This window comes from Numida meleagris, chromosome 26, assembly GCF_002078875.1.
Source record: "Numida meleagris isolate 19003 breed g44 Domestic line chromosome 26, NumMel1.0, whole genome shotgun sequence".
NCBI classification, from domain to species: Eukaryota; Metazoa; Chordata; class Aves; order Galliformes; family Numididae; genus Numida; species Numida meleagris.
Genome location: NC_034434.1, coordinates 1,700,243 through 1,715,145, shown reverse-complemented (window position 1 = coordinate 1,715,145; position 14,903 = coordinate 1,700,243). Strand labels below are relative to the sequence as shown.

At 56.3% G+C, this 14,903-nt stretch overlaps 1 protein-coding gene across 1 annotated transcript in view; it reads right to left on the bottom strand.

Moving 5' to 3' along the window:
* Positions 348-14,903, bottom strand: part of KCNH6 (potassium voltage-gated channel subfamily H member 6) — a 28,627-nt gene continuing 14,071 nt past the window's right edge. Inside the window, exons 6-16 of the mRNA XM_021377931.1 lie at positions 13,653-13,864; positions 8,791-9,219; positions 7,653-8,052; positions 7,189-7,388; positions 5,367-5,619; positions 4,722-4,915; positions 4,432-4,531; positions 3,861-4,148; positions 3,275-3,455; positions 1,983-2,181; positions 348-1,622 (exon numbers count right to left, since the gene is read on the bottom strand). Of these exons, the coding sequence (XP_021233606.1) occupies positions 1,335-1,622; positions 1,983-2,181; positions 3,275-3,455; positions 3,861-4,148; positions 4,432-4,531; positions 4,722-4,915; positions 5,367-5,619; positions 7,189-7,388; positions 7,653-8,052; positions 8,791-9,219; positions 13,653-13,864 (2,744 nt within the window). The 3' untranslated portion in view covers positions 348-1,334. The remainder of the gene's footprint in view (positions 1,623-1,982; positions 2,182-3,274; positions 3,456-3,860; positions 4,149-4,431; positions 4,532-4,721; positions 4,916-5,366; positions 5,620-7,188; positions 7,389-7,652; positions 8,053-8,790; positions 9,220-13,652; positions 13,865-14,903) is intronic.

Genomic DNA, 14,903 nt, shown 5'->3' with positions numbered 1-14,903 from the left:
CCTTGCTGTGCATGTGGGGCCTGTGCTCTCTGGAAGAAGTGGTGGGCGTGGAAAGGCTGCCCGGGGCAGTGGGCACAGCCTGGACTTCAAGAAGTGTCTGAACAACACTCTCAGACCTAGGGTCTGGTTTTTGCATGGTGCTGTGTGGAGTCAAGGTTTGGACTCAGTGGTCCTTATGGGTCCCTTCCAACTTGGGCTACTCAATGACTTGCAGGGATCTTTACAGATCAGCAGCTTGCTCTGTACTGCCAGTGGTGATCCTCCCCACAAACACAGCTGTAATCCGCATCAGGTGCCAAAAACATCTTTATTAGCAAAGTGTACACTAAAACTCCAGAGAAAGAGATGCTCACAGTTTTACTACTCTCAAAGGGAGCTCAATACGTTACTTGAGCAGGCGGCCTAGGACTGTCACAGCATCTAACCGAACGGCGAGGCGGCAGTGCTAAGTGGGCTTCTCCTACGGGATGCTGCGGGAGTCTGCCAGGGAAAGGGCTGAGGAGGAGGAAGCATCTATCAAACCTTTATCAAAAGAGAGAAGCTGGGAGGAAGGGCTGGATGTGAAGTGTTTGGGATTTTTCGGCTTTCTGGGATTGTGCTTTTGAGTTTTGTGCTTTGTGTCCAGGTCGATGACCAGTTAGGTTCATAAGGGGATTTGTGGGATGCGTGTTGGGATTTGCAAGGCGCAGTTGGCCTTGCTGGAGAAGTCAGTGCCCTAGGACTCGTGCTGAAGCGTGCTGAAGTGGTGGGGGTTGTTGGCCCTTAGTGTGGCCATCAGGTAGGACAGGGAGAGCTTCTGTCCTTGTCCTGGGCTTCCCACCTGCAGCTCTCCCCAGTGTGTGGAGATCTCCTCCTCCGGTGAATACTCTTTTGTAGTGCCCATGGGCTCCACTGGGCTAAGCCCAGTACCAACACAATGGTCCCTACTCCAAAGAGCTGACAGCAAAGTGGCCTCGCAGCTGGAAGCCGTGTGTTTGCTCCCCTCCGGATGCTGTGGCTCACTGGGTTTGTGCTGTTCTCGAAAGGAAGCCTCGGTAAGGAAGAGGTGGTGGGTGCTGTTTGGCCTAGCCAGCCTGTTGGTGGCCATAAGAAAGAACTGCTCTGGGTTTGCTAGAATGTGGAAATTAAATCTACTCTATAGGAACTGCTGGAAAATGTTGATCTTGGAAGCCAGCCACTCTATGCTTCCTTTCACGGTGGCAGAAGACAGTTACAAATTATACCCCTGAGCCAATGGCAATGTCCTCTGTCTTACCCCTGCAGTCAAAATCAACATCAACTGACCGAGCTCGCAGTTGAGGTTCCTCTTGACTTGCTTTGCAGCCCCCACGTCTCTAACTTCCAGGAAGCACTGGGTCGGAGAGGTGTCTCTGAATGTCCTGGTGCTCGGAAGATGCCTCCAAGTGCTCAGGGAGGGAGGGGAAACGAGAGCCCCGTGAGAGTCCCTGGGTGTTTGGTGCCCTTTGGTGGGGAGGCTCTGGGTTCGGGAGAGGTGGGGAGTGGTGCTCCTGCTCGGAGTAGACCGTCATGGTTTCATCGGATGCCACAGTGAGGTGCATCCCACTTGACAAGGAGTCCCTGGATTTCAAGTGGAACTTTTCTACCTCCGTGTAGCTTGGGCTCTGGTAGGAAAGGAGGAACCAGGTGGGTTACGGCAAAAGCAAAACAAAGCAGTCAAGCTCTCTTCTCACCCCATCAGACCCCCAAGTGTTATTTTTTTGCTTGGGAAGCCTCAGAGCAAAGGAACCCACCCCTCTTCCTACTGACTGGGCAACCTATGCCCACAAATCAGTGATGCACTGAGTGGAAGCATCTCCAGGTAGACCTCCTGCTTCAAGAACCCTGGGCTTTGCCTGGACCCAAGTGAACTTAGCTGTGCTTTGCATGCAGGGAGGCTGGAGAGGACCTCTGGCCCTCCAGGGCCCATCATCTGGGGGCAGAAGGAAACCTGGAGGGTGCTGAGCCATGAGGGGTGGCCTTACCTGCCCTGGGGCTGTCCGCTGCTCATCCTCCAGGGGTGCACAGGGGGTGAGCGGCTCCAGGCTCCGTGGGACGATGCCGTACATGGCCAGGTTGTGAGAGGATGGTGAAATGGGGCTGTACGCAGGCGGCACTTGGGACAGCTGGCGCTGCAGGAGCTGGAGGATTATATTAATGTCTGACGACATCCTGGACTCCAGCCTGGGGACAGAGCAGCTTGGTGTTAGCACAGTGCATCCTGCAGCACGAGAGCCAGACCCTGGGCAGGAGGAGGTGTTGACTTGGCTGCCTGGGAGTGATGCTGGTTTGCCTGGTGCTGCCTGGGGAAACTATTAGATTTTTGGTCCTACTGCCTCTCTCCTGCCACGCTCAGTCTTTCCTTGCCTGATTTTTTGTGTTGCCAAACCAAGATCTTCAGCAGGGAACTGAGCAAAGTTAAAACTACACCGGAGGTGGGGAAAATGCAGTGGTTAGTTTTAACCTGGACCAGTTCTTCAGGCCAGCTGTCTGTGCTGACAGATGGGAGCAAGATGGGCTGGTGCCAACCTTTCTGAACTCTGTAATAGAAGAAAATGTAAAAATGAATAAGTGCCTTCCTTCTGCCTTGTCCTAACCTCAGGGGAAACGAGCAGCTCTGGCAGAAGTGGGCTCAGCCCTCCTTGCAGGCAGTAGCCCTGGCAGCACTTTCAGAATGGGTGGGAGATCTGGTCCCCCCTGCTGGGGATGGCACCTTGGCGAGACACCAGAATACACACGTGGGTACAATGGTGAAGTGAATTTAACACACACAGCACCATGGGTGGGAGTGCTGTCCATTTGCGTGGGTGCTGCCTGGGGCCTTTAAACCTGTGTCTCCGGTGTGGGCTCTTCCTTTTAATTAAAAAATCATGTCATTTTTCATATTTAGAGGGCAACAATGTGCATGAGGCTCAAGCAAGAACAGGTTTGCAGCTCTCTGCAAGAGGAAGAGGAGCCCTGCAATGGGCTCAGGTTGTGAGCCTGTGGGGATGCTTTCATGACTGTGGTTGCATTGAGTTTGGAGGCAGCTGCAGATGCCAGGGTGGGTGGGACAGCAGAGATGAGGTGCACAGCTGCAGTGAGGCTTGCAGTTTGAGAAGTTGCTGCTTTTGCAAAGCACTCCCACCTCCTCCCCAAGGAGTGTGGTGTCCCAGGGGGTCTGGAGGTGGCATCTGCTGCACACAGAGCCTGGTGCAGCCACCCCTGGAGAGCAGAAGGTGATGATCCAGAGCCCCCCTGGGTTCTCCCCATCCCTGCACCTCAGGGATCTGCCTACCTGCTGAGCTGGGCCTGCAGGAGCTCCAGCCTGGACTCGATCTGCCCTGGTCTGTAGTCGTTGTGCAGGGGGATGTCCCGTGAGCTGTGCACCAAGGAGACATGCTGCAGGGGCTCCGGGTGATGGTTTGGCCTTTGATCCTCCCAGAAGGTGAACATATTGGGGATATCCAGGGGGGTGGCTGGAAGAAGAGGAGACCCCTCAGCACCTCTGACTTGCATCCCCCATGCTGTTGATGCTCCAGGATCCATCACCCAGTGTGCTCATGGAAAGCCACCACCCTGACATACATGGGAGAGTCCATCACCCTGGCACCCAAAGTGCTCATGGGCAGTCCATCGCACTGCTACCCAACACACCTATGGGTCCCCAGGGGGAAATCCAAAGTGGTCCCTAGGGACAAGGTGAAACCACAGAACATTGGAGGGACAGAGCAAACACTGTTGTGGACAAAAGGTAGCAAAGACCATTGGCCAGGATCATGATTCCCCTCAAATCTGTGTGAGTTGTTTAGCTCTGCCCCAAGGTGAGACCACCATGCCCAAGCATCCCTCAGCCCCATCCTACCAGCTGCAGATGTGGGTACCTGCATAGGACTGGCTGCTCTCTGCTGCCTGCTTGCCGACCTCTGTGCCACTGGCGCTGGCGGTGACGAGGCTGAGTGCTGGCAGGGCAAAGTCATCCTTTTTGGATAGGGGGAAGGGCTCAGCTTTTGTGGGGCTGCCAGGCTTGGCCTCATCGTCACTGGTCTGGGAACAGGGGGTGGTGCTGCTGCCCACGTCATCCCACTGGTCCTTACTCAGTGGATCCTGTGGGTTGGTGAGCTCTGAGTAGGTGTGATACTGCTCTGCATCAGAGGTGCCCGTGTCTGGGTCTGTGGGACAGCACAACAGGTTAATCTGGGGAGTAGCACACATGACAAAATCAGTCCATGTTCCCTCAAGGGTACTTGTAGGGCTGGAGCATCCCAAGGAGAGGGAAGGAAAGCAGCATGGGTGTCCCAAGGACAGAGGCACTGCTTTGGGGTGCCTGCCAGAGCAGTGATTGAATGGCAACCCCACTCCTTAGCTCTGCTGATGCTTTGGTTTGCAGAGCTGGCATGGTGCTGGGAATGGTGGGGGATGGTGAGGAGGTGAGGCAAGCAGGAGAAGACTCACCCGGCTTGTTGGGCTGGCAAAGGGAGTGCTTGCGTCGGCGCACCCGCCGGTAGGTGCAGTCATACTCCTCGCTGAGCGGTGTGCGGGGAACGCTGTCTGCCTGAGGGACAGAGGAACTGGTCAGCAAGGGTGCCCATGGGAAACCGTAAACTCATTGCGTGGGTTGGGAAATGTGGCTGTTGACCAATTCACCACCAAGTGGAGTGAGTTGACATCTTCACTTCAGCTCTCCCTCTTGCCAAATTTAAGGCATTGGCCACATCCATCCCTGGGACAACCCTGGCACTCACATCTCGCAGGTTGAAGGTGATTTCTAAGTTGCTCCAGAAGTTGTCAGAGAAGGCTGGGTACATGTCCAAGACTTCCAGCAGATCCTCCCGCTGGATCTTGTGCAAGTCGCAGTAGGTCAGGGCCCTCACATCGGCATTTGACTTCCCTGGACGGGCGTAGAGGCTGATGGGCTCCCCAAAGATGTCATTCTTCCCTGTGCAAAGAGACAGCTTGTTAGAGATAGGTGGGTGCCCATCCCAACTCCACTGGACTAGGAGCCCTTACCTGGGAGCTCATGGACCAGTGGATGCACAGAAACCCTAACAGTGGAGTGGAGGATTCCACCATGATCGGGAGACCGAGCAGAGCAGTGGGTCATCAGTGGCCACTGTGGACTGCTGAGCCATGCCCTGCTATCTTCAGTCCTCTGGGGTCTCTCCCCAGCATTTAAAGAGAATCCTCCATCCCATGTCCACTGGTATGGTGACCAGTGAGATGATGAGAAACAAACAACCTTACTTTCTCCAGGACACGGAAAAGCACTTCACCTGCCACCCTCTCTGCATTTCTCACCACCCTTTGTCTGGCACTCTTTGTCCATGTCCCATTGCCCTTCATCCACCACCCATCACCCCTTGCCCTCCCAGAAGGAAGGACTTTTCCACCTAAGATGGCAACCACAATGTCTTCCTTGAGGATCTCAATGGAGCCCCGGGAGATGAAGTAGAGGGTGGTGAGGACATCCCCGTAGTGCACCAGGGTGTCTCCGGGCGGTGCGTGGGTCGTCTTGAACTTCATGGCCAGGGCACGCAGGCAGCCTTTGCTGGCTCCTCGGAAAGCCTTGCAGTTCTGCAGCAGCGTGCGGTTGAGGTGGAGGCAGATGTCTGCCTGCAGGCAGTCGGGGAAGCCCTTCAGAACCTGCAGAGAGTGAGGGAGGGATGTGGTCACACCACTGTCCCCAGGATGGACAGCCACAGTCCTAGCAGGATGGGTGGCATGTGCTGCAGTGTGCTGTGGCCAAATGGGTAGCCCAAAGCCCAAAAAGCTGAATCCAAAAGCTGACTTTCCCTTGGTGGATTGCTGCCTGCCTGTCCCTGGCTTGTCACCACATGTGGCTGGGGATAAGAGCACTCCCGAGCAATAAATAATAACGATAACCAGATCAATCTATTTATACCCACTGGTGGCATATCCCCCTTTCATCTTTCCACCCACTAACCTCAGCTGAATGAGAGCGCAAACCGGTAACGAGGTGCTGTCCTAATTAAACAGCACCTGCCTGAATGCCAAGAAGCAGCACAGGCCAGTTGTGCGCAGCAACAGCTAAATATACCCACGGCAAATACCTCTCCTTGAACAAATGCTGAACCTGAAGGTGAGATCAAGGTAAAACTCACAACATGGGACAGGCTGGCGGGGGCCGGTGAGTGCAGTTTGCTCTCGGTTCTGTCACAATTGCATGCACTGGCAGTGCTGCATGGCCTCCTTCGTTTCCCTGCTGGGAAATCGGGGGCGAATGCATCGATTGGGATGTGGGATGATTGATCAGACTGTGTTGTGTCTTAGCAGCATCCAGCAGGAACTGGTGTGAGTGGCGGCACGTCCAAGCCGCAGGCTTAGCTCAGCGCGGGGGATTTGTGACCTGGGTTTGCACTGAGCCAGAACCTGTGCTTGGCAGAGTGCTGTAGCTTTGCTTCCTGCTTTTGCCACTGATGTCCAGCACAGGGTGTCTCCTCTGTGGGCAAAGGGTGGCCCCAAGCTCTTCCAGCAGCAATACCCCCAGTGCTACCCAGTTTATTGAGGGGGTCAATTCATGCAAATCTAGTGCTCACCCTTCTCTGCCTCAGAGATGGCCAAGGCAGCACCTTTGTGCATGGGACCTCATAGCCCTGAGCTGAGCCCTGTTTCCCCAGTGCCATTCTGGGCTCCACACCCCATGGTGCCCTGGCTCCATCCAACCCTCCCCACTATGCTCAGAGCCACGGTGCCTCTCCAGTGCGGCTCCCCCATTGATCCCCTCTTTGCTAACGAACAGCTGCCTCTCCGGGCTCTAATTAAAATGGATCGAGGTTTATTTAAATGCCCTCCTTTCCCTGATGCTGAGAGCGGGATGTACTTTGCTTAGCAACCGGCAGCGTGGAGAGGAGCTGGATCGATTCCGGCTCCGTGGCTCTGCGGCACCAGCAGACACTGTCCTGAAAGAGCTCGGCGCCGACAGGGCTCTGAGCTTCTCACTGGCACCAATGCTGCTCTGCAGCCAAGAAACACTCTCATGGTCCCAGGAAACGGCTGAAGGGATGGAGAGACAGGGGGAGAAGGAGAAAAGGGGAAAATAGGGGAGAATGGGCAGACACACTCTCTTCAGCATCCCAAATCTTCTCCTCTCTGTCCTGGTCAAAAGGGTGGACACGTTTGTGTGGACCCAAAGGTGGACTCTGTAACTTCAGGTTTCTGCACAAATGTGGGGCCTCCCTGCACGACACTCACCGCATTCATGTCGATGCCGTTGGTGTAGGACCAGGCGTGCTGGAAATACTCCTCCAGGCGCTGGCGCAGTGGGTTTGGGATCTGGTGGAAGCGGATGAACTCCTTCACCCGCAGCATCTGCGTGTGGTAGCGGGCTGTGCCCGAGTACAGGCGCTGGATGATGGCAGAGACGTTGCCGAAGATGCTGGCGTACATCAGAGCTACAACGAGAGGGCAGGACTCAGAGGGATGTGGGGAGATGCATGTCCAACCACCGCGGACCTACAAACAGCAGATTTCCAAAACCTATAGCTACCGTGAACCTGGAACCAGCGGGTTACCAAAACCTGTATTTCTATCTATCTCCTCATCCATTTGCCTGTGCAGAAGAGGCACAGATGGAGGGAGATCCTCTCCTAAATCCCCACGTGTGACAGCCTGGTGTCCCACAGCTGCCCCTCCAACCTCCAGGGCCGGGCACTCACAGCCGATGAGCATGACGCAGATGGAGAAGATCTTCTCGGAGTTGGTGTTGGGAGAGACATTGCCAAAGCCCACGCTGGTGAGGCTGCTGAAGGTGAAGTAGAGGGCAGTGACGTATTTATCCTTGATGGATGGCCCAGAGGAGAGGTCGCTGTCATTGTAGCGCTTGCCAATCTGGTCACCCAGGTTGTCCAGCCAGCCGATCTTGTGCTCCATGTAGGGCCGCTCCACGTTGCCGATGGCGTACCAGATGCACGCCAGCCAGTGGGCAATGAGGGCAAAGGTGCACATGAGCAGGAAGAGCACAGCTGCCCCGTACTCGGAGTAGCGGTCCAGCTTGCGGGCCACACGGACCAGGCGCAGCAGCCGGGCTGTCTTCAGGAGACCGATGAGGGTGGTGGTCTGCAGGGAGAGGAGAGAAACCTCAGGGACCAGTTTGGCCAGAGGAATGTCTCCAGTCTAGGCCTGCTACCTCTTAAGGATAAATGGCACTTCTAGAGCATGCATCACTTCATCCTGGAGGTGACGCCTGAAATAGTTTAGATATATCATGCCACAAAATAGGCAGTTTCCCTCTAGTGACTGTAAAGGAAATGAGCCCTGGGACTACAGGTGAGCAAATGAGAGGAGGAAAGGCCAATCCCATGTTGCCTGACAAGTCGTCACCTTGTGTTGCTCCAAAAACAATTGCCTTTTACCCCATCCCATAGGCTCTGAGGTAAGGTGGAACCTCCAGGTACCGTGGTAACAACAGGCCCATTCCATTGCCTAAATCTTGAGTCTGGCTGGAAACATAACCCAAAATTCATCCTTGCTGACAGTGTAGGCCAGTCCCTACACTGAGCTCCCAGCCTTCTGTGCTGGGTCAGCCTCAGGCTGTCTCCTCTGTAAGGGGAGTGGGTCCAGTTGGATGCTATCTTAACACATGTAGTAAGATCTGTATGGCTATCTGAGCCTTTGGAAACATAACTCCAGATCCTAGCTGCTTAATAAAAACTGTAATAACTTCTTTGCCCATCCCTCTGACAACCATCCCTCTCCTTGCAAGTAGTCATCCGCTGCTTGCATTAACCCATGCAAATTCCTCTCTTTCTCTCCCATAAATCCCTCTCCCCATCCCTCCATGAGTCCTCTCCTGACCTCGTCAGAGCCGGAGCGGAAGATGAGCAGGTCAAAGGGGATGGCAGCCACCATGTCGATGAGGAACCAGCCCTTGAAGTAGTGGATGGCAATCTTGCCCGGGTGGCTCACCACCTCGTCATTGATGTTGACGTAGGTGGTGCGGAAGTTGATGACAATGTCCACGATGAACATGATGTCCACGATGAGGTCGATGATGTTGAGTGGGTCGCAGGAGTAGCTGCAGTTCCAGTGCTTCTCCTCCACCTGCTCCTCGTTGAGCAGGAAGGCGGCTGAGTAGGGGGTGAACACAGCTGTGTAGATGACCAGCAGCAGGATGAGCCAATCCCACACGGCCTTGAAGGGACTGTAGTGCAGGATGGTCCATCGGTGGATGCGTGGCGCCTGGAGCTTGTACTCGGGCAGGACATCGGCCCCCAGGGACAGCACCTGCCAAGAGATGGGCATGAGAAGGATGTGGAGAGCAGGACGGAGCTTGGACAAGGCCAGGAGTCACGCGAGGGGCTCCCATGTGCCAGTAGGGCAGCAAAGAGCGTGCAATGGGTTTTCTACAACTACTTCACTTCAGTTGCCTTCATATGTGTCTGTTCAGAAGGCCACAGGGTGAAGTGGCCACTGTGGCTGACACCAAGGTCTGCCCGGCTCCCTGGCCAGCTCTGATGGCTGGAGCACCCTCAGGGCAGGCATTTATCTATGTTGTACCATCAGACCCTACCACACTGGCAGTGCATCCTGCCAAGCCTCCTTGTGTTCTCATCTCTGTGCCACCAGCTTAGGAGCTGCTCGGTGTCCCTGCCACAGGGATATGGGGACAACAAGCCTGGAGATGCAGTCCTATGGCTGTGGTCCCAAGGGTGGTGGAATGTTAGGCATCCTGCAAGCCCTGCACGGTGCCTTTCTTGGCCCCAGCACGGCCCCTCCCTTGATGTCCTTCTGGTACAGCCATCCTCCAAGCAGAGGGGACAGCTGGTGCTACCGGCAGCGAAGCCTGGCCTTGGGCAGTGCCCATCTGAGCATCCTCAGGGAGGGGGCAACCTATGACCACTGAGGGGCACACACCAGCTCACAAGCACAGCTAGCCTGCTGCGTTGTCACACGTCCTGGAGCCGTCTTTCCTCCTGAGCACATGCTCCCACAGCACTGGTGAGCCCACACATGTTCCGGCTCCCCCTATCCAGGACCACATCCCCCAGCCACTGTGGGAACACAAGGCAAGGCGCTGGGGACCGGGAGGGCTGGGGCTGTTCTGCTTTGGATGCTGAGAGATGGTGGCATGGAGGGGGCTATTTGGAGCCAGGTCCTCCCTGCCTGCCCCTGCCACTCTGTGTCCCTGGGTGTCCCCACAGTGCCAGCCACCTGTGCCACCAATGAAGGAGGGTGAAAGGCATCCCTGCATGGAGCCCCAATCAAAATGAGTGTGATACCTATCCCTGAGGAGGGAGAAGGGCCCATGCACATCCCACACCCCACCAGCAGCCCCATGTGCCCTGAGGCCACGGTGATGGGCACCACCACAACTTTGGCAACAGCTCCAGAAGAAGGGCTTGACCCTTCCTGCACTGACACCCATCTCCTCCAAGGCTTCAAGGACTACCCATGGGCTCCCATTATTGGAACCCAGTGCCTCATCCCACCACGAGCAGCCTCTCCATCTATCCCACAACCCTTGGGAAAACCCCAACTCCTACCTTCCTGCGGCTTGCCCGTCGCCCCAGGTGGCAGCTGACCCTCCGTGAAGCCCGGCTGTCCCCCATGGGGGTCCCCAGCCCCATGCGCCCAAGCAGCGACAGGCACGGCGGGCGCAGGACCGGGGCCGCGGCATCACCCGCGTAGGCACGCACGCACTCGGCCGGGCGGGCGGGAGGCATGCAGCTGCGAAGGGCATTTGGGAGCCCAGCGTGGATTAATCAAACCCAATCGATACTGGGGCCCCCGTGGGGATGAGAGCGCCAATGGGGCTGCGGGAGCCGCCGACGTCGCTGGCGGACGGAGAGGGAGGGGTAGGAAAAAGTGACTGAAATGCAATCGTTGTGGCAGGGAATGAGGCGCTGCGTGGGCTTGGGGAGCGGTTCTTGCAGGGGCGAGGTGATGCTGCTCAGTGCGTGGCCTCCAAACTGAGGTGTGCCCTGTGGATCCGAGATGGGCTCCTACGCCTTGTGCCTGGGAAATGCAGCAGTGCTCCCACCCATGGAGCTGAACCCCCTCCATCCTGCCTGGCTAGGGGCTAGTCCCAAATGTAAGCACCTCAAATATTTGTGCTCCCCGTGCCTGCTGTGCACCCTGCTGCTGGCACCCTGCTCCTCAAGCTGGAGCAAGAGTGGGTCAAGCCCCGCTGTTTTCCAAGCGAGAATTAGTAAAAAAAACCTACAACCACAAAGATTTGAGGCAGATAAGGGAAAAGAAGCAGCCCTCAAAAGAGCATCCAAAGCAACCCAGAGGCAGGGAGCACTTGCAGCATCGTCCCGGAGGGCTGCAGGTGGCACCTCTCAGTGGTTTGGGGACTGGGTGGCAGCACCGGGTGTCCCCATGGTGATTCGGTCAGCTACCCCTTCCCTTCTCCCCTTTCCCCTGCACTTATTGGCTTCAGCTGGAGCCGCAGGCTCATGGTGAGGGGTGTGGGTGCGGGGTGAGCGAGGTCACCATGGGAGGGAGGAGGAGGAAGAGGGAGGAGGGAGCAGGGAGCAGGGGGGTGTGTGGGCTGTGAGTGATGGAGGAGGGGGACCCTGATCGCCCTGGCTGACCCAGCTCACTGCTGGCACTCAGTGGGGCCCAGGGCAGAACAGCCAAACCCCCCTCCTCCTCTCTTTGCCCCATGATGGGAATGGGAAGGGGGACATAGTGCTGAGGAGGGGGACATGCCAGGGCCACCAAGAGACCCTCAAGCAAAAATAGCGAGCAGTCTGGCTGCAGGCAGGCACTGACCCTCCCTCCCTGCTGTTTGCCTCTTGGCACAGATCCTGACACAGCTCAGCACTCCAGTGCTCCCTTGCCCACCTCCACCACCACCCACCCCTGCAGAACCTTGGGGGGACCCAGAGAGGTGCCACCCATGAGACAGGACCCCATCCTGGTGGCACTGGCCCTACTGCATCCCTGAGCACCTCTGGCCTCCAGCCTGAGCCTGGCACACTCGCTGCACTTGTGGCCAGCCCTCCCTCCCACTAGCAGTGCCCAGACCAGCCACCGTCTGCCTCTCCCTGCTGCCAGCCAGTATTTTTAGACGCCGCGTCTTGCTGCTGTCTCTGCCTCGCTGTGAATTATTTAGTGGCCAGGAGCAAGAAGCTGCGACTTGGTGGAGGAACAGGGGACACTAGGGTGAGGATGGGCAGGATGATCCCCCCACCTTGGGGCCATGGGGAGATGCAATCAGGAAGAGAGATCCATCCCATCCCATCCCATCCCATCCCATCCCATCCCATCCCATCCCATCCCATCCCATCCCATCCCATCCCATCCCATCCCATCATCTCCTGCCTGGAGATGGGTGAAGGGAAGATTGACCTTTTTGGGTGCTGCATGGCTGCACCACAGGACCCTGCACCCGCCTGCAGCCACAACCCGTCAGCTCTGATCCCGTCACCCTAATGACCCTGCATCGAGCAGCCGGTGCTGCCGTGCCAGCATCATCCCAGTGCTCCCTGGTGTGTGGGTGTTCTCCACGGTGGGGACATGGAGGCCACTTGCTGTTCTGCTGCGGGATTTGGGGCTGATCCCCCAAATCAAAGGGTTTTGGGCTGAAGGGTTCAAGCTGGGAGGGAACAGGCCTAAAAATTGTCCCGTGCTATTTGGGGAGAGCCTGTCCACCGTGCATGGAGGGTAGAAGGGTTTGCTGCAGCCAAGATGTGGAGCTCCTGGGGGAAAGTCCTGCAGAGCACGTGGCTCTGATGGAACCAGCTGCCAAACCTAGAGGCTTTTCTGGGCTCAGGTAGCTGCATTTTCATTAAATTTGCCCTCAGCTGCTCCTAGCAATGATGGGAGGTGCCCTTGAATATACCTTGTATGTCATGGCTCTCCCATGCCTCAGTTTCCCCACTGGTAGGAGCTCCCAACCAGGACTGTGGGATGCAGTAACACCTTGCACACACACTGTGATGCCTCTCTGCCTGCTCACATCCCAGCCTGGCATCTCCCATGGACTTCAAATTCACATGCTGAATCAAAGTCATTATTTTCCAACGGCGATTTAGAAATATTTACTTTTCTGTATTTAGAAAGAGGAGAGGTGGCTGCGGACAATGTCCTCTCTCTGCTCCCAGGTCATGGGTACGGTGGCAGGTGACAGCCAGGGTTGGTCCTCACTGCTTTGCCAAGGCTGCCAGGAAGCTTAGTCCCCCTGAGGACAGGGCAGTGCCATGTGTGTGCCCCACGGTGACAGAGCAGTGCCATGTGCATCGCCCACAGTGACAGCGCAGTGCCACACGTGTTGGTGACAGTGCAGAGCCACGTGTGTCCTGCTGGGTGACAGTGCAGTGCCACCTGCTGTCTCCCAGGGGATCGCGTGGCCCTTGGTGTGGCCACTTGTGCTCCCAGACTGGGGTCCCCACTGAGTGCACTGGAGACAGTGGGACCCTGGGGGAACCTGAGCCACGCGTGTGTCCCCTTCGTGGCCACTATCACACCACCAAGCAGCTCATGCCCAGGTCCCCCTGGCCACAAATTACCCATTAATACCAATCTAGGGAAAAAAGAATATTTCAGGCATTCGGAGGAGGAGACAAAAATGAAAGGCTGGGATGGTGGCATTTCCTAAAGAAACTGCGGGTATCACTGCCCTCTCCTCCAAAACCCACAGGAACAGCTGTGATTGCACCCTGATGGCAGCACCAGCACCGCTGCCTTGGTGGCATCCCACCGCCACGTACCTGCGTGACCTTCTCGGTGACGTTCTGCGTGCGCTCCGTCACCTTGTGGGGTGCGATGATCTCGATCTCCGTGGTGGAGCCCGAGCGGTGCTTCTCCAGGTTGAACTCCACGAAGTTGAGCGTGAACTGGGGGATCTGGCTGATGGTGCGGTACTTCATGAGGTCCGAGTCCGAGGTGGAGTTTGGAGGGTTGGGTTTCACGTGGGAAGCTTCTGAAATAGGATGGAGAGGAGCGTTGAGGAGGGTGGAGAGAGCAGGAGGTGACTCGCGGAGCCCTAACCCTATTCCTGCACCTAATTTATGGTGCAGGACAATCACGAGGTGCTACCAGATGGTACCAACCAGGCCGTAATTCTTCAGGGTGGCTTCTGATATAGGATGTCCAACCCAAGACACCCAAGAGGGGGCTGCTTTCAGACACATCACCCGTCTTCTCACCATTAAACCTCCTTCAGGGTGCTCAGAGCAGATGCCCAAATACAGAGGCACCCGATGAGCTTTCCTAACTCTGAAGAATGTGATGGGTTAGGAACTGGTCCCAGTGAGACCCACCAGGGAAGGATGCACGAAAGCAGTTGAACTGGGAGGTGGATCTCCTCCTTGTGCATACTCAAGCATGACCAACACAGTTCATGAGCTGTGCCTGGGTTCTTGGCCACCCAATGGAACCAGGAGGTTGGTATCCCCACTGACACACGTCCCAACCAAGATATATCCCCACCCTCAGGCTCCAGACACCTTGCTCAAAGAAGAGCTGCAGTGGGGCTGGGTACAGGGCTGCATCCCACCCAGCTTCCCTCCCTGTGTCACCACCAGCTTGTGGTCTGGCTCTTGGTGATGTGTAATGGGCACATGCCCACACCTGGGGGCTCAGAAGCATCCCCAAGTACCATAACCAGCATGTCTCACCCCCTCTATCTCCTGTGGGCAGGGCTGAGTTATTTTTTCAGTTTTCTACCCCTTCTATCCCTTATACTGACAATGACTCAAGAGATGACTTGGGCAGGAGATGTCTGAGGACATTGCCAAGGTGCCCAATGTTCCACCCTTCTCCTCCCTTCCACTCAGACCCTTCCCTCCCTCTATGTTGTGTCCTTCCCCAAGGGTCCATAACTTGGGACTATTTGAGGATCACGATTCCCCCACCCCATTTTCTCCAGCCAAACACCGCACACCGATCCCTCTCCATCCTCACTTATTGAGGATTCTCTTGACTGACCTCTACCTTATGTATATCATTATGTCTACAAG